The sequence below is a fragment of the Dermochelys coriacea genome, chromosome 8 (assembly GCF_009764565.3).
Source record: "Dermochelys coriacea isolate rDerCor1 chromosome 8, rDerCor1.pri.v4, whole genome shotgun sequence".
Classification (NCBI taxonomy): domain Eukaryota; kingdom Metazoa; phylum Chordata; order Testudines; family Dermochelyidae; genus Dermochelys; species Dermochelys coriacea.
The window spans coordinates 35,398,110-35,422,582 of NC_050075.1; the positions used below are offsets into that span (position 1 = coordinate 35,398,110).

Genomic DNA, 24,473 nt, shown 5'->3' on the forward strand with positions numbered 1-24,473 from the left:
CTTAAGTGACTTGCCCCTGATCACATCTGTGGCAGAGATAGCCCAGGTCTCCCTGTGCCTTCAACTCCAGGTCATGCTTCCTGAAGCTAAACACTAAGGTGCTTTCATTACAGATGAGAAGACACCGAGTGGAACAAAGCATTGCCCTGTTAAATATTTTACTGCTCAAACCCTGGATTGGGCCATGCATGGATCTGATTGCCTGGCCTGGGATTTCAGCCTAATGCCTTAACCTGATTGGGGAGGAAAAAGTGGGTAGATATTTAAAACGTGCTGTCTGCTTGCGGAGAAAGCCAGCTCTCCTTAGCAGTCAAGCAGGGCTGCTCCGAGCCTTTGCTCAGTAACTCAGAGAAGCAGGATTCCTTCCCTGCTCCTCCCTTTCTCCAGGAGGGGCCGCTATCTGCACCAGGCCTTTCCCAGCCGCAGATTCCTTCCCTCCTGCACCAGCTCAGCTGATATACTAACGGGAGAGTGAAACCACGGCTCCACCAACTCCCTGCCCTGATTCATGCCCATGTATTTGTAGGTGCCTGGGAATAGTGACTACATGGAACCTGCTCCCCCATCCCCCACACCTGGATCTATGGTCCAGAGAGACCCCATGGCAGGTGGTATGTGTGTGTCTGTCTTACTCCCCTTTACACGCCTGTGCAGAGTCTTGGCGGGAGTACGATGTTAAGTCACATCATGCTTCCTAAGTAAAGTAAATCCTGGTTACTGGGCTTTTGTTTCTAAGCCCGTAGAGCAACGCATAACAGACTTTAGGCTCTGGTAAACTTACCATTGCATTGCTTATTAGCTTGTCTTTTTTTGGTGGATTCTTTTAGCGCTTTGCTCTTAATGTGGAAAGTCTATAATAGAAGCAACAAAAATGAAGGCAAGTGACAAGAGTGTCAGTGTAATTTTAAATGCTGAAGAACCTTCCATTTTCAAGGGCTGATCTTTCTTCTGCACCCACATGGCATGCAACCCCCTTAGGCAGCTCTGAACATCTCCACCTCCACGGCATTTGGAGATCTCATTACCTGATGTGCACTCGCATGGCAGCTACTCTGCTTAGCCTCTGTTTGACAGAAGCTGGGAATGGGTGACAGGGGATGGATCACTAGATGATTACCTGTTCTGTTCATTCCCTCTGAGGCACCTGGCATTGGCCACTGTCGGAAGACAGGATAATGGGCTAGATGGACCTGTGGTCTGGTCCAGTATGGCCGGTCTTATGTACTCAGGCATCCAAATGACACTGATTGGGACTACATTTTAAACTCTGATCCTGCAAAGTGATCCACTTGAGCACGCCTGTAAGACCAGGCAAAGGCCCAGTGGCTTCAAAATGATCTCCACACACACATCACTTTACAAGGCTGGGGCCTTAGGCAGAAATGTCCTTTAAAAAATGCTGCTGAACCTCTCCCATCACAAAACAATACATTTTAGAGGCAATCTAAAGAGCCTTGTCTTCCAAACCTTAAATTCCAGGCCTCACATTGCTGAACCTGGGTCCAGATTCAGCAAAGCATTTAATCACGAGCTTAAAATTAAGCACATGCTTAAGTCCCATTTAAGTCAACTGAATTAAATATATAGGTAATTATAGTCAACAAGGGAGTTTGTTGTGATGAAGATTTTATTACTTGTATTATTGTAATGGCCAGTTGCCCCAGTCACTGACCAGGGAGTGCCCCATTGTGCTAGGGGCTGTACGATCAGAACAAAAAAGGGTTGCTAACAGCTTTTGGCTCCGATTCAGCAAAGCACTTTAGTATGTGCTTAACTTTTTTACGATCTCTAATTCTATTAAATTCGGGTAAACACACTTTGCCACCCCCCCTGGTGAGAATGGAGTCCCTAATTAAGTACAATGCTGTCATACCCAGCCTGGTTACTAATGAGACAAAATACTTGCTGCCTATTTTCAAATATTAAACTCAAAAATCTCTCCCCTCTCCCACAACCATACTTACGCTTTTTCAAATACTTGTTTCTCTCTTTCAAGCTGCTTGGACAAAACCTCAATCTCCCCGAGCGCAAACTGCAGCTTCTCGGCTTCCTTGGAAAGGAGGATTTTGGTCTTAGAGTGCTCTTCCTCTTCTTTCTGTAACATACACAGCATCCCTCAGTTCTCTGCCAGCCCCAGACCAATACAGAGTATGAATCACAGACTCATAGAATGTGGGGCTTGAGAGGTCATCAAGTCAAGCCCCCTGCATTGAGGCAGGACTGAGTAACCTATGCCAACCCTGACAGGTGTCCTGTCCAACCTGTTCTTAAAACTTCAATGACAGGGATCCCTTGGAAGCCTGTTCCAGAGCTTAACTACCCCTAGAGTTAACCCTTAACTAGCCTTAAGTTTTTCCTAATAACTAACCGAAATATCTTGCTGCGATTAAGTCCATTACTTCTGTCCTAACTTCAGTGGACATGGAGAACCATTGATCACGGTCTTCTTTCTAACAGCCTTTAGCATATTTGAAGACTATTATCAGGTCCCGTCCCCCCCCACATTCCCCCCCAAATCTAACATGTGTTGATCATTATCTTACAGTTCCAGAGGACGTTCATTTCAGAAGTTGCCAAAGCACTTTACGAACAGTCTAATAATTTTGCCCACTAATGAAAGGCAGCCATGGCTAGGATGGAAGGTGGTAACACGTTAACAGTGCACAGCAAAATTACAAAGCAAGTTAGGACAAGATGTGTTAAAAAAGTTACTATAGCCAGTTGAAACTGCAAGGGAGTTGAAGGAGGCAGAATGCAAATCCCTACAATGGCCAGGCCACTGGCACTAACACCCAAACTCTAAGGAAATGTGTCACTGGATCTTTAATGATCACAAGTGGACAAGTCCACCATTTTGTCTTCTCCAAAAGACACCACCTTTGGCAGGACAGCGCCCCTAGCATCTCTAAGGAATATTAATTCAATATCTACTCAGAGAGATGAATGCCACTTACTGAATTATCCAGCCACAAGTCTTTAAATGTAAATATTGAAAGATCTTGACTGACCAATTTCATCCTTCTGCTTACAAGCTCCTGAGTAATCAGGGGGTCTATTAGTTACATCTTTCCTGGTGAACTTCAATCAAAGGATGGAAAAATTCATTAATTACACAATATATGTGGGCCACCTCACCAGCTAAGGACTGGGTGTCCCACTTCACTTGCTCCTACCATACACAATTTACCATTCAGGCTAAGTGACTCTCAACACACTAACAACTGTACACCTTTCTTCCATTGTTAGATCCCCTCCATCATTGAGCTATCCGGTTCCCACTCATCCAAGACATCTGAGCATACACTCTACTGTGATCTCCCAGTTACTATGGAGCTGGCATGGAAGAGGCCAACATGTGGCAGATTTTTCGGTATATCTGATACTCTGGAAAAGTGCATTTAAAATTCACTATATTTTATACCTATTGGAATTGAAATATTTTTTAAAATGAAGTAAATGGATTTGTCATTCTAATCACCTTTAAGCAACATCCTAACCTTCATCTTCCAACCAGGCATCACATAACAGACAGACAAACTACTCACAGCTCCAAAGTAAACGGATTATTTTCTGTTCTGTTTTTTCACAGGTTCTTATATGGCACTCATCATGGTAGTATCTGAGCACCATCCAGTAGTAGTAATGCACACCTCACATGTGTTGTTTGCTCTCTCACCCTTGCCCACTCGGAGGAGTTTTTTTTTCCTTTGTTAAAATATACCTGTTGCTATGTATTTATATTAAAGAAGGCAAGGTCAAAGAAATGAACCTTGCACTTGGAGTGGAAGGTGGTAAGATTTGTGATAGTTCTTAGTTCGAGGGAAGGGGTGGGGGGTTGGGGAAGGAGTTCATTGACCAGCTCCACTGGCTGAACAGGTGTATGTTCCTCCCCAGATCCATGCTCCATGGGCCTCCTAGTACCCTTTACCCTATATAACCTCAGGAGCCACAAAAAAGTTAAAATGTCAAACATCTAAGCAAGCTCCAGGGCACTGACCTGGTTCTTTAGACAGCTCACCACATATGGCTCAAGCATGAGCCTCTAGTACAGCACCACTGAACAAAAAATAGCTAGACATAAAGATTCAAGAAGAGAGGAAAAGGGGGGGTAGAGAGAATACACATCCAGAGAAGACTTGTCAGTGGTACTAAGACAGCTTTTTTATTCTGTATGTGCCACATGTAGCCCCATGTTTCAGAGTAGCAGCGTGTTAGTCTGTATTCGCAAAAGAAAAGGAGTACTTGTGGCACCTTAGAGACTAACAAATTTATTGAGCATAGCTTTCGTGAGCTACAGCTCACTTCATCGGATGCATTTGGTGGAAAAAACAGAGGGGAGACTGATATACACACACAGAGAACAGAAACAATGGTTTATCATACACACTGTAGCACCACGGAATCTTAGTCCGCTGACAATTAATTGTCCTTTCTGTGAGCTTCACTCTCTTTGGTGTCTAATTAATGCAATACTCAGCAAATTTATTTTTTTAGAACTGCTAAGCTGCATCAAAACTACCCTTGAGTCCAAATGCAGCTCTCCTACCTTTGATTAAACACTGCAAGGCTAATTTCAATCTGTTTGGCCTAGTTCCAATAGAAACAGAAATCGTTACATTGAGGCCTCCACCAGGATTGGAGCCCCATGCTACAGATGCTGTTCAAACTTACGAAGATGTAGTCCCTACCCCCAAGAGGTTACTACCTCCAACTTCTTCACAACAGCCTCGTAATCCTCTTTACGTACAAAATTATCCTCCTGTATTACTATCTGCAAAAGGAATTTGAAGTTTCAATAAGTCAGTTACATGCACAGATAGAGCTTCAATGTATGTTGGGCAGGCCACCAGCTCACTAGTGATTCTGACCGGTTTCAGAGTGGCAGCCGTGTTAGTCTGTATCCGCAAAAAGAACAGGAGGACTTGTGGCACCTTAGAGACCAACACATTTATTTGAGCATAAGCTTTCGTGAGCTACAGCTTTTGAGTGCCCAACTTCACACCCTTCAAAGAAGACTGACTTCCAAGGGAAAATGCTCAGCATCTTCTGACCATCAGCGCTTTTTAAGGTGTCTCAACGTGGACACCCAACAACAGACACACCCAAATCGCTCATGTTTTTTTTTAAAAGGCCTGGCTATAAATCCAAGTGTGGTACAAAGATGCCTGCTGCCTGCCAGCAGCTAGCCAGTGGCTGGGGCAGAGGTGTCTCAAGAGCAATTCACTATCTTGAACACAAACACACACTAGGGAAAGGGGGCAGCGGGGGCCTTGCATGCCCGTGAAAACAGCACTGGCAGAGGCAACACAAACACACCTGCTCGCGTGCAAACGTCAGAGAGCCGGGGGGGGGGCGGTGAGCACATGCACCCATTGCTCAGCCCCCCCCATCCCCTGTATCCCCCTGTAGGGGGCGCCCTAGTGCGGGTGAGGGGGCCGCGGGAACCTTCTGGGACAAAGAGCAACAAGCGCGGGGTGAAGGGGCGGGGCCTCTACATGGCCCCGCCCACCCACGCTCCAAGCCCCGCCCACCCGCTCCGCCCATGGGCCCCGCCCGCACCCGGAGCCGCAGCCGCTCTATTAGCGCCTCCTGGGTCGCGACGATGTGTCGCAGCTGCCGGAAGGCCAGAGCCTCAGTACCAGTACCCGGCCCCGCCGCGCCATCTCTGCGCTCCCCGCGCCGTTGGAAATGGCCTGCCGCCGCCGCTTCCCCCCCCGGCCAATCACAACGCCACTCCCTCACCGCCCCAGCAACGGGGACGGCCAGGCACCGCCCACTGGCGGCCCGAGCGGGGGACACGCCCACTCCTTAAAGGAGCCGCTTGCGGGCATGTCCGCACGGGGAAGAAAAGCCCGGGCCTAAGGGGCTGTGTAATTACATTGTAGCCGTTCAGGCTGGGGCTGGAGTTGAGGCCCTGCGAGGGGGGGAGGGCAAGGCCCCAGAGGTGGGGATGCAGCCTCAGCCAGGACCTCTACCCTGCAATTAAACAGCCCCTTGGCCAGAGTCAGGTGGCATGAGCCAGCCCATGGCATCTGAATGCAGCGCAGACATATTCAGAAGGGGACACAGGGCAGGGGAGAGGACAAGGAGAGGGAGAAGGGGGGTGAGGGGTTAGAAAAAAGGAGAGAGGGAAAGCTGCGCGGCCCGGACGGATAAACCCAGGTGCTGGGCAAGCCCCAGCCCCAGCACAGCGGTGAGCTGCGCACCCAGTGGCTAAGACAGATGGGGAGGGGAAGGGAAGAGTCTCCTTCCAGTGGAGCAGCATCACGGGAACTTTGGGAACTGGCTGCTGGGAGAGAGGGCCGGGGCCCGGCTTGGGGTAGCGCAGTGCAAGGTGGCAAAAGGCCTGCAGGATAGGCTGGGTGAGGAGTGGGCAGGGCGGTAGGGAAGGGAGGCCATGATGAGCCAGAGAGGTCAGCACAGTATCAGCTGCAGGGGCCTGCAAGCCAGAGGAGTAAACATTCCTGCTAGGCAGCCTGCTCGTGGGAGCACTGACACTGTAAGGGAAGCCTGGGCAGGAAGAGAGTGAGTCAACCCTAGACATAAAAAGAAAAGGAGTACTTGTGGCACCTTAGAGACTAACAAATTTATTAGAGCATAAGCCTTTCGTGAGCTACAGCTCACTTCAGCGGATGCATTCGGTGGAAAAAAATGAAGTGAGCTGTAGCTCACGAAAGCTTATGCTCAAATAATTTGTTAGTCTCTAAGGTGCCACAAGTACTCCTTTTCTTTTTGCGAACCCTAGACATGTTGGGACTAAAACCCATTTACACCTGTCAGTAAATTCAGTGTGGATTCACCTTCCTTATGCCTGTGTAAGCAAAAGGAACATCAGACTCATGGAGCTGAACAGTGGAGCCATCAGGTTCAGATGTAGAACTGAATGGAGGATAAATGGTTATCTGCCTAGATTATAACTCTTTGGCGCACGGATCATCATTGCTGGGTCTGGGTTTGTACAGCACCTAGCGCAATAGGGTTCTGGTTTGTGACTAGGGCTCAGAGGTGCTACAGCAACACAGCTAATAATGAATGCCAATACCTAAGGTAGCGTGAAAGGTGCTTCTCCCCTGGCTGTCACATAAAATTACCAGTCAAACAAAAGCACAGTGATATCTCTGGCTTTGTTAATGGAAGTGTTGGGTTTTGTTTCTGGCGATGGTTAAAGGCACTGCTGCTATAGGAAAGCACCTTCAAAAAGGTGGATCTTACATTTCACCTGTACAGAAAGTTTTGGGCTTAGTAAATGGTGGGAAAATTGCTAAAATGTCATAGACAAGGCCCCTCCCTGTGATTTCTTCTTACAATAGGCAGGGCTCTGCTGCTAATAATATTCTGCTCTGATACCTGGTCAAATGGTAGCCATTGCTGTATTGGTGACAGCTGAAACCATAGCAAGAGATGAGATCACATGCAAGGACATTATCTATACAAGACTTCAGCAATTCTCCCACTGCTGGTGCAGAATCCGTGCTAGCACTGATTGGGGTACAGGTGTTCTAACTACTAGTCCGAGCAGGAAATATAGGAGAAGAGCTAGGGAACACTGGTGTAACTCTGGAAAGGTATGTTAAAGGAGCAGTTAGAAAGCAATGAGAATCTTACAGCAATATGGTGACACCAAAGAATGTAGGTCTGATCTTCTAAATAGTTGTCATTCTGCTTAAAGCATGTTTCCCTCCCATGTTCCCCCAAAACTCCAGCTCCTCCCCCCAGCTGCATTAATGGCACTGATTCTTAAGGAAGGAAATGAAGTTGTATGGGGTCTGTTTATACTGAGAATCATTCTTGTTTTTTCAGTAGTGACCCACTGGGAATGAGTCCAAGTTCTATGGAAAATGCAGTTGCACTAGTATTGATTTACTGATGTTAAATATATTTTTGATCTGTAGCTGGGCTGTACACAATGGATAACCTGTGTCAGCTGCTGATTAACAGGTCTATTAAAAGCAAATCGTTTACATTTATGACCTTTGATGCCAAAGCACTATACTATGAAATATTGGGGTATAGATCAGCAGCCAGCCATGGCACTTCACACGACAGGGAGTAGGCAATTTTGCTAAGGAGCCTGGTGCAGTCAGCTACTTCGATCATGTGTGATAGGAGAGAGAGCAAGTAGGAACTGAGTTAAAAGGTACCTTCTGAAAGCTTCCTCCACATAGTAAATTCCAAGGTACTCAAATTTATCAATATTGGAAGGCTTAAGGGACAAGTCAGTCCTTTGGGACTTAAGCATCTGGCTGTACGGGGGTTTAGGAACTTCCTCATGTGATGTTTCCAGCTGATGTGCTTGAGTCTGCTAATGTTAACAGTTTACTGTGTGAAGGTTACAGTTAACTGTGAAATATTTCTCAAAGGTTTGGGAAGAGGGAACAGATCACTCATCTTTATAGAAAGGCTAGATTGTTCGTTGGGAATATTTTCCTAGCTGCAACTGGCTAACATCATTACAGCTGGTCAGAAAATTTCCAACAAACCAAATGCTGATTCATTGCAGTGAAATGTTTTGTTGAATCTATTAAATATTCACAAAAACTTTTGCCTCAATGCAAGCAGGTTTTTACTGGACACGTGCCAGCATTGTAGGGTTCACAGCTCTGGCAAAGAGCCTACCAGTCCCCGGAATCCTGGCAGGCATCCCATGCCACAGAAGGGAACGTGCCAGCCCTAAGCAGTACAATGAGTTTAGCTGTTGCTGCATCTCAAACTCCAGTGAGGCATAGGCATACGGAACAGAAACACATTAAGCACTTATTCAGCTGTTTGGTACTCAGATCTGGTTTTATGCTTGGCCTTAGTACCTCTTTTTCGGGCCTGACTCTGGCACAGACATAAGCACAAAACCGATGGAATGGTAGCTTCGCTTGTTACTTCCCATTGATAACTTTTGATGGCACTAGCTTTAGATATAGCCTTGTTAAATCTCATAACCCAAAAGGAGTGCTTCAGGGAGCCCAGTAGTAGCTTGGATCAACATTCCAAGATGAACAGCTTGACTCCATTTCATTTAAAAAAACTTCATCTTCTGATTAAGAATACACAAGTCAAAACAAACTAAGGTCTCAAGAACTGAGCTGATTATTCAGACACAACAATTAAGACAGAACTGATTTTTCCAGAATTCTTACTGTAGTAAGGACAGAACACCTTATTTTCTAATCGTCTCATATAACAATACAGAGAAGAAATATACACAAATATACAACTTACGTAAATTAGAACTGTACAGTCAAGGGTCAATGGACTGATACACTATTACAGTATGGCCAATATGGATTTACTTAAGGTAAGTGGAATATACATTCAGAAAATAAATACTTTAATATCTCCTACTGAAATAAGTTAAATAAATATGAATACTAAGGTTGCACTTTCCATTAAACAAAAGTTTGAAACCAACAAAATAAATGCCGCATCTTTTGATGTGTCATGTGTGCTTAGGTAAGAAATAATTTATAATAATATCACCAGGAAATGCAAATCTTTAGTTTACATTACCACCCATATTTACCCACAAAGTGAGCATCTCTTTAGTCGGACAAATATTGAAGAAAATACATAGTTAATCCTGATTATAAATTTGTACGTTCCAACATTACTGCACTTTGCAACAGAGCAAAGTGGAAAAACTGTTTCTAGTATCAATTAACTGGTTATCGTGGGTTGCTCCTATCAAAATCCAGTGCATCAGAGAAGATCACACAATAGAGCCATGTTTCCAAAGCACAGGGCTAAATTCTCCCTTTGGATACAGGTATGCAACTGCCATTGGCTTAAATTATATTTGTGTGAGTACATCTAAGGATAGAGTTTGTACCTTATGTTGTCTCGGGGGCTGGCAAGAGGGAGAGAGATTGGGACTTTCAAGTAGACCATAGATAGGAAGACAGCGTTAATGGCTTGGTCTGAAAAGGTAATCTAGACTCTCCAAGGACAGCCTTCAAAAACTGCTTTGCTTTTTCTGCTTGGAAGAAAACATAGGCTTTTCAAGTGGCAACGCTATGCTGCCCTGCCTTGTTCCCCACCGCTCCTGCTGCTTAGCCAAGAGTGTTCCATCTTCACAAGAAAACTGAAGAACCACTGCCTCAGGGTTATGGCTACCAGTGGGACAGTGATTAATTTTTCATTACAAGTCTTTGTGGAAACCATTGCACATCATCAATTTCACATGATAAAGCCCAAAACTCCACAACCATGTCTCTTTTCATATTCAGTATCTTTTCACCCACCGTATGTACATAAATTAGAATGTGAAATCCTTCATTTCTAAAAATATCATATTCACAAATCTATTGGAATTCTCAGAGAAACAGCCCAGGGGGCTTACAAAGCTTCAAGTACCTTCTTAAAAGTAATAAATATCCTTACACAGCTCACATTTATATCATGGCAGGAAATATTAGAAGCCTAAATCAAAATGAACACGCCCTACTTGCTGCTCAGAAAAAACTCTCTAATTTAGAGACCAGGAAATAGAAGTTGATCACAATTTGGTAAATACCTTCTGGTTAAAGAAAGCAGTTCATTTAATGAGTTAGTTACCTTGAGAAATATTTGACTAGATTTGATCTATTTTATCTATTTCCTAGCAAAAACAGAAGTAGCGACAAACATTAGAACAAGACACTTTATGTTGCTAATTGTTTTTACTCACATTCCCTAGAATACTGGCATTGAAGTAGTCTCTGAGAAGGATTTTAATCTCTGATATGACTGGCCATGATTCTGAATACAGAACATCTTACTGTTTTTTAAAACATCTCTTTACTTTTCAGTCTTGTTTTCCACTTAATCATGTTCTCTTCTTAAGTCCTACAGAAGACTCCTAAAATGATGGTGCTTCTTGTAGATCATGTCCTGCCTCTATAAAACACTTTAAGATTGTTGGATGAAAGGTGCAATATACTGTAAATACAAAATATTATGTAGGTATTCAAGTTATATACAGTACATGTTATATGTCTAACCAGATCATAGCATTCAGTTGTCCTACCACATTTTTGATAGTACTGGGAGCATAAATTAGAAATAACTGGAGGATACTAAACTCAGTGAAAACACTGACCTGCTGTTCACATAAAATCTATTGTGACATATATCAAATTACATATACAATGCTATATTAAAAAACTTTATAAACAAAGTCAAGTACAGCACTCAGATTAGGAAAACAGCAGAATTAAGGTCGCCTGTGAAATGTTAATTTGGCACCCTTGTGAGCATGCACGATGATACAATCTTTAATTATATGATGACATACTATTTTTTCCCCCTGCAGGATCCCTGCCTCATTCAGAGCACAGGATGGATGTTGCTCGCTGAATAAGCAGCTACTCAATATTTTGTTTTATCCTCATTGAGCAGTCTGTGGCATCCATCCTTATTTATACTGCATGCCATCCAAGCCCTGCACCAAATACAGATTTAATTTCTTTGTGGGTTTTCTATAGAACTCATCACTATAGTATTTGAGTGCTTCACAACCATTAATCTATCTTCACAACACCCTTAGAGAAAAGGGGGTATTATTCCCATTTCACATATGGGGGGCTGAGGCAGAGAGATTCCTTTCAAAAGTGTCCAAGGTGCCTGTAGTCTGATTTTTCAGAAAACTTCGTATTTTATAACATTTTATATGTTCAAAACACAGACTTCATTTACAGTTGTGAGTGCTCAGCACTTGTGCAAATCAGTCCCCAGGTGTCTCAAATCAGGCACTCACAAGATGACAAACAAATTAGTGGCCATCTGTGAAAAAAGTTCGGCTTAAGTGACTTGCCCAGCACCACACAGAAACTCTATGGCAGAGGCAGGGACAGAATCCAACTTTTCAAGTGCGGAATTCAGTTACCTTAACTACCAAACTATCCTTTCTCTTACTTCAATCTCATTTCATTCCCCACACACCTTCCAATTTCTACAATAAACAGTCTTACAGATAACTGTATCTATGCAACCCTGATTCATTTTTCCTCAGCACTGCATCCTGTACACTGAACAAGGCAGCGGTCCGGTGGAAAAAAAAAAAAAAGTATGTGATCATGTAATTATAGACTGCAACATAATGTATGCAGAGGCTGCGCTAAAGCTGCATGGGCAACCTTAATTCTGCCATTTCTTAATTTTGGAGCCCATGACTTTGCAACCTTAACGTTATTCTAAGGTAGTATTTTGTATGTGATATCCTAGATTAAAAAAAAAAGGAAACTGTGGCTACCTGCATTACCTATTGTGAAGTTTAAAAGTGAGTGGAGTATTGGATTAGTTCTTAGTGGAAAGTGTCAACACATTACAAGAGTCACTATTTCAACAAGATCTGGGCTGAACATGGAGAAGCCTGCACTATCACTGCAAGTAATGTACCTAGTCCGTGGAAAAAGGCAATTTCATCCTCTAGAAGAGTCTGTTCAACAAACTTGTAGACAGAAAAAGAAAAAAGTATGATGAGTGCCTACCCCTTCTGCTGCTAAGTCAAGTCAAAGATTAAATACAACAGTCCAGAACCTGGGGTGCAGCTAAGCTGCAGAGTCCTATTAAGGGTATAGGCATAAGTGGTTTAAAACCCACCTTTGGACAGCCTTGATCCTCCTGCAGCTGCATGCAGGCTGGTCTCTTTGTACTGTTCGAGCAGCTCAAAGGATGCTCTAATTTACAGCAGACTAAAATAGTTACAAGGGGCCAAAATGCAACTGAGGATTGAAATGTTGCAGAATCATCTTGGCCATGCCTTCTTTTCTCTGCTACACTAGCTGCAGGGTGGTTGTGTGGAATAAGAGCCTCTACATCAGATCTAGTCCACTGGAGGATCAGCCTTACAGTTCTTAAACCAGTTAAACTAGATTATAATGGTAATGCAGTACACAGTAGCTGCCCTGCACTAGAGGAACACACCCATTAACTTGATTATTTGTAGTAACATTTTGTTCTCTTAACATAAGAGCATAAGAATGGCCATACTGGGTTAGACCAAGGGTCCATCCAGCCCAGTATCCCTTCTACTGACAGTGGCCAATGCCAGGTGCCCCAGAGGGAGTGAACCTAACAGGTAACGATCAAGTGATCTCTCTCCTGCCATCCATCTTCACCCTCTGACAATCAGAGGCTAGGGACACCATTCCTTACCCATCCTGGCTAATAGCCATTAATGGACTTAACCTCCATGAATTTATCCTGTTCTTTTTTAAACCCTGTTATAGTCCTAGCCTTCACAATCTCCTCAGGCAAGGAGTTCCACAGGTTGACTGTGCACTGAGTGAAGAAGAACTTCCTTTTATTTGTTTTAAACCTGCTACCCATTAATTTCATTTGGTGGCCCCTAGTTCTTATATTATGGGAACAAGTAAACAACTTTTCCTTATTCACTTTCTCCACACCACTCATGACTTTATATACGAGTACATCTTATGAGTACATCTCTTCCTCTGCCTTCCATTAAATGTCAGATTTTATAAAAGAGGACTATAAAACAGGAGAGTAATAAATTAGTATTACAAAGAAAAAAAAATCCAATCCCTAGAGTGAAACATGCATGACAATTGCACATCAAAACAAGAATGTGTTAAATAAGAACTGTATCAAAAAACTGCCTGGAGAATCTCTGTTGGAGCAAGACGAAAGAGAATGCTTGGAGATAAAAATTAAACTAGACAATAAGCTTAAAAAATAAAAATACTGTGCCACTGAATAGAATACACGAGAACAATGTATCTGGCTGCATCCTCTTCTCCAGTGGCTTGGCAGTCATAAGAATCCACCTCAGATTCCTTTCCTACTGTAAAGTTAACAAATTATCACCTCTTTTAAGTTTCTGATTACAATGAAACTCTCAAAGTTTGAGCTGGTTTTCTTAGTTAGTTGGGGGAAAGCTTCTCCTGCTCATTGCAAAAGAGATGGGATACATCTTTGCTTAATTAGATCCACTGGCATCCTTCAAATTTAGCTAAAGAATAGCTGTAATTTTCACAATGAAATGTTATCATTGCAAGTTTTCCACGTGAGAGAAAAGGATAAATGGGTGAGTTCAAATGAGACATTGTGGCAAGAGCAGGGACTCCAGGAAAGCATCCCACATGCACAGAAATGAATGTTAGCAACTGAGATATGCTATTGCAGAAATAAACAATTTCCAAATTCCTACTGGCAATCTGAGTTAATTACATCACTAATTATAAAAGTATAGTATAGGTTTGGATCTAAATTCAGCAAAGCACATAACACATGCTTAATTTTAAGCACATGCTTAAATCTCATTGACTTCAGTGAGACCTAAGTACATGCTTAGCTGAATCAAGGCTTTGATGAATACCTGAGGTAAGCACTGGAAAGTAGAATGGAGCAGGGAGTATGCCCTCTCTCAATTTTTTTTTTCACAAGCCATTTTGGATGCAAGGAAATCAGCTTCAGATGAATATGGGAATGCTAGCATATAACTGAAAACTACATCGCCTGAATGACTGAGTGTGGTCTACGTCCAAATAAAATACAGGGTATATGAGATAATATGTACACTTTTCTGGGAAGCAAAGTTGCTTGGGTGGCAGAAAAACTATATCAAATGAAGACTGGTGCCAAACTAAGCTACATTTTAGGGAGTTAATTTACATTGAATACCATTGGTTTTTGGAACCAACCAGGATATACAGTATATTAGTATATTGGGGGAGGGATAGCTCAGTGGTTTGAGCATTGGCCTGCTAAACCCAGGGTTGTGAGTTCAATCCTTGAGGGGGCCACTTAGGGATCTGGGGCAAAAATTGGGGAGCTGTCCTGCTTTGAGCATGGGGTTGGACTAGATGACCTCCTGAGGTCCCTTCCAACCCTGATATTCTAACTGGAATTCTAACTAGAGCAAATACTGTCCCTATGGCTCAGGGTTGCCCAGTTCGGTGAACATTACAAAGTTACCAATTATTAAAACTCTACATTAGGCTCTTTCTTTCTTTTTTTTAATAAATACAAAGGAAAATAGAAACAAGTTAAAACAGCAATAAATAACCCAGGATTTGTCTGGCCTACTCAGCCCCCCTTGTGTAGTCCAATAAGATTGGAGAGCTTTTCACAGTGCTCAAGTTTCAGTGACTCCGCTTTCTGTTTTAATCGCTCATCTCTGTATAATCTGGCCAAATTCGACAAGTCGGATTCTGAAAGATGAAAAAGATAACATTAGAACAAAGCTACTGAGCCTGATGTGTATAATCATGTTTAATGCTTCATTTTCCTCAATACATTTTTAGAAATAAAATCCTATAACTTTTTAGCAGTTATCTTTACGGAGACGTTGTCAGCCCAAATTGGGCTAGGCATTTAGGAAAGTAAAAACAAATATTTCCATCATTATTTAAAATTTTAACTGTATGAAATAAACCATCTCCTGCAGTGTTTGTAATCCAAACACTGCAGCCTTGTGCTAGTATATGAGAACCAGAAAATGAAACTGAGTAGACATCAAAAATGAAACTGTCTATTTTCATTGTCCACAAAGAAAAATACAAAATGTAAACAAACAGCATAGTGCAGCAATGCCCAAACTGTGGGGCGTGCACCTCTGGGGGCATGGAGGAACATTTGGGGAGGTGGAAGGAAATGAACAAGGGAGCAACTACACTGCCTAAATCCTTTGAGTTTACTGAAAAATTATTTTTAGTCTTTCTGATTTGCTCACTAATATAATTTTCTCCTTAAGGAAATTACCAATTGAAAACAGTTAAATGTACCTATGGAGAATGGCAGACATGGATTTCTGAACAGGTCAGAAAAGTTTTCTTTTAGGTAGCACAAGCTACCTGATGACATGCAATTTGTTTGAAGAACTTTACACAGTGGTCAGATATCACAGCCAACAGGCTGATTCAGTATGGAAAGAACCTCACAATGGGACAAATCTTGTAGTCGCTACTCTGTCCCACTGAAATCTATGGGAGTTTTGATTGAGTAGTGACTGTAGGACTTTGTTCTTTGTATTTATTGAATGACTATATACGGACAAGCATCAAGGATATTTATTTTCAATCAGGAACCCATTCTTCCATTCCCTAACACTAAAATACCATCCACTGAGTACAGCATGCACCTGACAGACACACATGGATTTGGAGCAGGCACTTGTATAAGAACATGTTTTCAGATGTCAGCCAAGACTAGGCTGGTCTCAGCACAGCGGGACTCTCAGTCAACTAGTTTTAAAATGAAAGCTTATTGAAATGAAGTCTCTTTGTTACAAGTTCTCTCATGGGGGTCAAACTTCTTACTGTGGGATGTGTACACCTTTGCTGGTATGAATTTCATCATGTAAATCTCCTATACTTTATCTGGGTTCTTTATGCTGATTTGTCCTTATACCTGTATCTTTTAATATCCAGTTAATCTTTAAAAAGGAAAATAACGTAATATGGTATTCATCAAATATGTTGTTTCAATGTCATATTTTAACCCTCTATTTTCAGTTGTCTTTATTTGGTGTTCTTTGGTCCTGAATTTTGTTAACTTCAGTCTTACACAGAAATTGCTCTTCCACAACAGACTAACGGTCCATCCAAATCTGGTATCCTTCCTTCAGCCTATATCAAGTGTTTTAAAGGACGACAAAAAGCCACAGCACACCCAGCCTATTGTGCAATACTAAGCCACTAGAGGAGAAACACTGCTTGCAGCTGGCAATCAAATCTTTTAAAATAAATAAGAGGCAGCAAAAAAGTGATCGGACGACCATATACTTTAGTGGACTAGTAGGCTGCTGAATAACTACTTTGTAGTCTCCATTAATGAGATAGACAGACAGCAGACAGAAACCTTTTCAATGGTCAGATCAAAGACAATACAATATCCATTGTTCCTGTAGTTTTAACTTTGCGAAATTGTATATATCTATATCCATCAGCAACGAAGTAAACTCCAGAAAATAAAACAAACTACCTACTATCAATAAGTACTCATTTAACAAAATGCATGGCCCAAATGAGGCTAAACATCTGTACAGAAAGGAATTAATGGACCAAAGTTACAAAACAGCTAATTAAAGATCTCCAGAGAACTTTTCTCCATGACTGTGTTTTGCATTCAAACAGTTTATTTTTACAAACTTGGCTGTACTAAAGTTAGCACAGTCTCAGCTGTACTCATTACTGGCTCATGGGACCAGATGATAATCATTCTTAAACGGTTTTTAATTACTGTGGTGTCCTCAGGCAACTGCTAATCTCAAACACTGTAAATATAGTTGCAGATGTGTTTCTAACGTATACCATGGCTAATTATGGGAGCATATGTTTTTGCTCTTTAGTTAAAAGAATGGCAAAATTGTAATGTTTTCCTTTGCTGGGCATAATAGTCCTAGGAAACATCTCTCTTAAATTTGTGGATTTTAGAGAGGTGCTAGATCCTCAACTGCTATAAATCTGCATTGAAGTCAATGGATCTCAACCATTTACACTAGCTGAGGATCTGGCTCCTATTACAACCATATGTTATCAGAGAAAGTTTTGGAGTGACTTGATGACAGTCTATGAATACCTATACGGGGAACAGAAATTTTACAATCAATGGCTCTTCAATCTAGCAGGCAAAGGTACAACAAGATCCAATGGCTGAGACTTGAAGAGGGGCACATTCAGACTAGAATAAGGCACACGTTTTTGACAGTGAGAGTACTTAACCACTGGAACAACTTAACAAGGGTTGTGGTGGATTCTCCATCACTGGCAATGTTAAAATCAAGGTGAGAGGTTTTTGTAAAAGATAGCTGTAGTTGAACTAAAGCATATTGGACTTGAAGCAGGAATTAATTCAGGGAAGTCCTATGGCCCTCATCATGCAGGAGGTTGGACTAGATGATTACATCGGTCCCCTCTGGCCTTTCAATCTATTAAACTTAACTATGGAGCAACCGTTGCCATCTCATAATACATATAGCCCTACTGGAGTCTGAAGCCTTGTTTACACTAGCACATTCCATGTCAGCAACAGGCATATTCCTTCTCCCCATTATTGTGCAGTATACTATCCATTGGCTGGCTTCCCCTCCCCACCGCACCTTAAGATGTGCTTTGGGCTGAAAGCTAATGTACAAATGTAAAATGCTGAGTGGAAGATTATTTGCATTTATGAACTGATGTTCAGTGCTGGAACTTCTCCTCCCTCTAACTCTCAGACCCTTTTAGACTTGCAAACACTGGGGCATGTAATTTTAGAAATGTAGGGTTGAAAGGGACCACAAAAGGTCATTGAGTCCACCCCCTCAGCATCGAGGCAGGACCAAGTATACCTAAACCATCCCTGACAAGTGTTTGTCCAATCTGTTCTTAAAAACCTCCCAATGATGGGGATTCCACAATTTCCTTGGAAGACTATTCCAGAGCTTTACCATCCTTACAATAAAAGTTTTTCCTAATATCTAACCTGTATTTCCCTTGTTGCCGATTAAGTCCATTACTTCTTGTCCTATCTTCAGTGGACATGCAGAACAACAGATCACCGTCCTCTTTATAAACAGCCCTTAACATATTTGAAGACTGTTATCAGGTGCTTCCCTCCCACCCCCGCCCCCCGTCTTCTTTTCTCAAGACTAAACATACCAAGTGGTTTTAACCTTTCCTCATGGGTGAGGTTTTCTAAACCTTTTATCACTTTTGTGGCTCTCCTCTGGACTCCCTCCAATTTATCCACATTTTTCCTAAAGTCCAAAATTGGACACAGTACTCCAGCTGAAGCCTCACCAGTGCTGTGCAGAGCGGGATAATTATCTCCCGTGTCTTACATATGGACACTTGTGTTAATAAATCCCAGAATATTAGCCTTTTTTGCAACTGCATCCCTTTGTTGATTCATATTCAATTCACTATAACCTCCAAATCTTTCTAATCCATACTGCCACCGGCTAGTTATTCATCATTTTGTAGCTATGCCTTTGATTTTTCCTTCATAAGCTTAGTACTTTGCATTTGTCTTTATTAAATTTCATCTTGTTGATTTCAAACCACTTCTCCAATTTGTGATGGTCATTTTGAATTCTACTCCTGGCCTCCAAAGTGCTTGCAACCATTTCCAGCTTTGCATTCCTTGGTTCTGGAGACCTTTGTAGAACTACATGAAGGAGATCAACTACATGCTTAATGTAAGTGTCCTGAATCCAGCTGAAGTATCTGACAGCACAAATTCTATAAAACAATTATTCGCTGAAGAAGAATGTTCATGTAAGGAAGATACTATTCTTCTTCGTTTAAAAACTTGAAAGTCCCAGGGTGCTGGTTAAACAAGAAATCGCATGGTGCAACGGCTCTAGATCTTAAGGGTATGAGAAATGATAATGCCAGGATCATCAGCACAAGATAAGCAGACTAAACAAGACATTTCTTCCACCCTATGCTGTGAAACCAAAAGTACCATTTCCTGTCCAAAGACAGACAGACAGGATTGGACACAGCTAGGGACTCAATATAGATTCAACTGAGACAAAGGACTGAAAGGTGCATGGAGACTGATGTGTTCCCCTACACCCCTGAAGCACAAGACTGGAGCAGACTGTGGAAGCTTGCACTGCCACAACCTCTGGTGTAGCCCATTCTGTGCACAGGGATTTCGGTCTTCAGCACAGGACTCTTCATCTGGCACATTTCACCAGCATTAAGTCATTTTACCAAATCTTTTTATGTAAAAGGAAAAGACCCAAACCTGTATTCAAGTATACAACTGAAATAATTTGCAATGCCCTATAAAATGCCATAGATGCCTAAAGTCAATAGTGGACCAGGCAATGGTAGGCCACCATCAAATAAGCCAACAGCCAATAGCAACCTATAGAGACATGCGATTGTCCTTCCAAAAGTAACTCTGGAAAGGTGGAAGAATCACAAGGGGCCAAGGACATTCACTAGGAGAAAGAACTCAAAATGTAAACCTGCATCCATGTTTGTTGCGCTTACTCGTTGCAATTTCTGTACCAGAACAGCACATGGCTTGCATGGACAGGAGAGTGGGACTGGAACTGCACGCACCTTTCCCTCTAGAACCCAATCACAGTGCAGATGATTCAACAAGGCAACAGTGACTCTGCAATCTCTTAATCCAAGACCGTCAGTGAGGGGGCATGGCAACAGGGACAGGCAGAGGTTGCTGTTGGAAGTCCTTAGTCACAATCCTGCATACAGGTTGAATGGGAGTGATGGCCATTAGTCATAGCTGGATGCCACGTTTGTATCGTTCTCAAGTGTCAGAGCAGCCCTATCTAGGAACAGTGCTGCTCGTTTCAAAGGGGGAGTGGGATAGAGAAAGGACCCTAAAAAATGCTTGCTCCACCCAAACCTGTCAGTGTCCCACATGACTGGTCACCCAGCTTTTCTGCAGTCTAAATATAAATAAAAAACAACTTTTGCAACTTGGAATATTCACATGCTCCTCAACAGAGGCGATGGACCTGAGCATAGGACCACTGTACTTGGCAGAGTATTGGCGCAGTACAATACAGATGTTGCTGGGCTCAGTGAGACAAGTCTTACTTCTTCTAGCTGCAACTCACCAGCGAGTGCCAGTTACGCTTTTTACTGGGTTGGCAAATCTGAGGATGAATGCAGATGCACTGGGTGGGATTTGCCATCCAGACTTTGATTGCCTGCAGATTTGAGTCACTGCTGAAGGGTTAATGACAGATTTATGCTCCTTTGCACTGGCCTTGCTAACAGTCATGCTACTGTCATCAGTGTATAGGCACCAGCAATGATCTATCCAGATGAGGATACAGAAGACTTCTATCAAACCCTTGATAACGTTGTCAGGTTGGCCCCACATAACAATAAACTTACAGTTGCAATCATGCCTGTCATTAAAATGGCTAAAAACTATGAATCATGGGGAATGTGACAGAATTCGCATTGCCAACTCCATAATGATCTAATGGTTTGCTACTACTTTCCAAATGCACTGACTACAACCTAATCATCACCAACAATGTTTCAACAGGCCCACAAATATATGACCTGAATGCATCCTTGTTCAAAACACTGGCACATGATTATGTTACTATATGGTGAAGAAATCTCTGTCATGTCAGGCTCACTTGCGTCATGAGAGGCGCTGATTTCTACTCAGCCCATAGACTCATGAGAAGTCAAATGTTCCTCTGTAGTGCTCTAAAGCAACACTGATAGCAGCTCAAGCCAGTGAAGAATATCAGTATTTCAAGCCTGGAAAACTGTGACAAACAGTCTGAATTCCAACAGAAACTCATGGGAGCATTTCCCTCAGTTACAGAAGCCTCAGTGGACATTGAGACAGTCTGGAAACATTCTGGGGACACAATATATAACACAGCTGCTAAAGTTCTTTGCTTCATTAAGAGGAAATATCAGGACTAGTTTGTTGAGAAGGACCACAAAGTATGTCAGCTCTTTAACTCACTGCATGCTACCCATCAAGCCTACGTAGAGGACAAGGATTCAGCAGCTAGAAAAGTTGCATACCACCAAACAAAAACGATGGTTCAGACCAGACGTCGGCAAATGACAAAACAGTGAGAAATAAAACTGCAGTTACAATTGGCAGCAGACTGCAAAGACACCAAAGACACTTTCTTTGCTGGCATTCATGTTATATATGGCACCATGTGCAACAAGATAAGCCCTGTATGCAAACTGCACTGCAATCGACTCTTAGCTGGAAAAAAAAAAAATTCTTGAGCGATGGACAGAATATTTCAGTTTGCTTCTTAATCACCCTTCCCAACATTTCTTAGGAAGTAATTAATGCTCTTACACAATGCTTCTTAAAAGAAAAACTAGCAATAACCCACACTTTACATGAGACCACCACAGCCACAGGAGATGTCACAAGGGAAAGCACCTGGACCAGATGACATTCCAACAGGGTGGCTATCACTATGCAAAGCACCTCAAATGGCTCTTCCATATTATCTGGGAGCATGAGTTGGTGCCACAGAATTTCAAGGCTGCCAACATCATCTACCTCTATAAACATAAAAGTGATAGGGCAAATTGTGATGATGACCATGGCATTTCTCTACTCTGTTGCTGGGAAAATTCTTGAACAGGTCATATTGAAAATATGATATTGGACCCCTTTCTGCTCACCAATGCCACCAAAGAAGGTGGCGTGCTGGTGCCCATATTCTTTTCCATCCTTTTTTGGCTATGCTTATGGATGCATTTCATGACATTGACAGGAGTATTTATCCAGTTCCATGAAGATAGGAAGTTGTTCAATCTGCAATGCTTCTGTGCTCACACAAAAGTGGCAGATTTACTTTTTAAAGACCTTTTAATTGCTGATGCTCCCTCGGTTGTTGACATTCAACTTATATCTGATCACTTTTGCTCATGCAATCATTTTGATTTCACCATCAGCCTAAAGAAAACTGATGTACTATATCCATTTGTTCTGGGACATGTGCATGTCTACCCAGTTGTTAAGATCAACAATGCTCCTCTCAAGTCCATGGAGAAGTTTTGCCACCTTAGGTGAATAATTTCACAGAATGCCACATTTGATAATGAAATTACCCACTGCATAACCAAGGCCAGCACTGCATTTGGAATGCAGTCACACCACCTATAGAACAATAGGAATGTCAAAATAAACACGAATCTAAAAGTCTATCAAGCAGTCATGCTTACAGTGCTTCTATATGATTGAGAGACATGACAATATAGTGCTGCCACATTAGGTCACTTGTTCAATTCCATACATGCTGTCTTTGGTCTATTTGCAGGATCAAGTGGTTGGACAGGATTCCCAATATTGAAATCTTTAATTGTTGCTGGATGTCTGGCATTCAAAGCATGCTCATAAAAACTCAGCTGCCTTAATCTGGGCATCTCATTCGTATGTCCAACTTGAGAATACCCAAGGCCATATTTTAGGGCAGTGGTTCTCAAACTTTTTTTTTTTTTTTTCCCCACAGACCACTTGAAAATTGCTGAGGGTCTCGGCAGACCTCTTAATGATCTTTCCAAATGTTGTTTGTACCAATTTGTTCTACAAATTAAAGCACACAACTCATATGTTAATATCAGCAGTCTTACCTTTCTAATGCAATAGATGTGCCCTCTCTCCCTCACCGCAGCAGCCCCCGAGCTGGGGATGGGAAGGAGGGAGGTCTCTCCCCTGCCACAGCAGCCACAGAGCTGAGGCTGGGAAGGAGGGCTGTCTCTCCCCAGCAGCTGCAGCTCTGGAGCTGGGGAAAGATGCCTCTTTCTCTGGCTACCACAGCCCTGCACATCCCAAATTCCCCACACCCCTTCTTCTCACCCCACTGCCCCTTACCCCTATTTCCCCCAAGGCCACCACCTCGTCTTCTCAGGGTCCAGGCACCTAATTAGTGGAGCCACGCCTGCACGGCTCCACTAATTAGGTGGGTGGGCCTTCATTTTCTTGTGTGCGACTGCCCAGGCACGCACCTTAGGGGGAACTATCCGAGGACCACCTGAATGGAGCCCGCGGACCACAGTTTGAGAACCTCTGTTTTAGGGTCAGATAAAGCAAGACATCTGTTCTCATGGTGATCAGTATAAATTATATAAAAACACACGAAAGTCAAAGCTTGAAAGCATATCAGGTTGACCCGAGCAACTGGGAAGGAAGAGCCCACAACAGAGCAAGGTGGCAGCAGATTTGTCATGTTGCTGTTATACGCTTTGAAGCGAGGCCCATTAACACCTTATGTGAAAAACAAGAATAGCACTAAGCAAGGAATAAAAGCAATGGTATTAGATAATCCTGTGTGTCTCATATGTAACCATGTTTGCGGTTCCTGTATTGGTCTGCCACGCATATATGTGTTCACCTACAGTGTTTGCTGAATCCTTGTACATAGACAATGACGTGAAACTCCATTATCATTGTATTCACGTTCATAGACAGCCATGTTGTATCTACAGGCTGGTATTGTGTCCACAAGTACCCAAAAATCATGAGTTGAACCTCTCAAAATCATGAGAGTAGCTTAAAAATCATGATATTTGAGAAACAAAAACAAAAAACAAACTTACATGCATCTTGAGTTCTTTTATCTTGATTTCTGGTTTTGGGCCTTCAAGATTTTCTCTGCAGACAAAATGGCTAAGGGTTTTTTTTTTTTTTTAAAAGGAAAGCTGAGAGTCTCACATAAATCACCTAAATCCAGGAGCTGGGGCTTTTTAAAACACCAAATATTATGAAACTTGTGAGAAGATTACCAGAGTTGGCAACATTGTTGTTGCCTCTTTGTTGATACAGCAAGTATTGTTTGGACAAGGCATACGCTCTACAATGTTTGTGCCATATTGACCTGATTGCTGGACATAACAGGAGATCAATCAAAACCAAAAAGTTTGTTAAAACATGTTCAGGTTGAGATTTATAGGGATACTATCAACTTAAAAAGAAAAATTTCTATGTGAAAGTGGTTTAATTTACTATTACTAAAACACTTAAGATGATAAATGTTTTTTTCTTTTTTTTCAGTATACCATGCACTTTGTCTAATT

General features: G+C 42.3%; 1 protein-coding gene and 1 long non-coding RNA gene across 4 annotated transcripts in view; one reads left to right on the forward strand and one right to left on the reverse strand.

Moving 5' to 3' along the window:
• The first annotated feature begins 1,074 nt into the window (after positions 1-1,074).
• LOC122455450 lies at positions 1,075-24,435 on the forward strand. The gene is made up of 3 exons (XR_006273662.1): positions 1,075-1,221; positions 17,724-17,729; positions 24,422-24,435. It is a non-coding gene; the product is annotated as an uncharacterized LOC122455450 (long non-coding RNA).
• Positions 4,706-24,473, reverse strand: part of DNAJC18 (DnaJ heat shock protein family (Hsp40) member C18) — a 49,202-nt gene continuing 29,434 nt past the window's right edge. Inside the window, exons 8-9 of one of the 3 annotated variants that reach the window (XM_038412653.2) lie at positions 9,821-15,143; positions 4,706-4,771 (exon numbers count right to left, since the gene is read on the reverse strand). In XM_038412653.2, the coding sequence (XP_038268581.1) occupies positions 15,019-15,143 (125 nt within the window). In that variant the 3' untranslated portion in view covers positions 4,706-4,771; positions 9,821-15,018. Of the gene's footprint in view, positions 4,772-9,820; positions 15,144-24,473 lie in introns of those variants that run through there. The other 2 variants (XM_043490506.1, XM_043490507.1) reach the window with 2 other exon arrangements.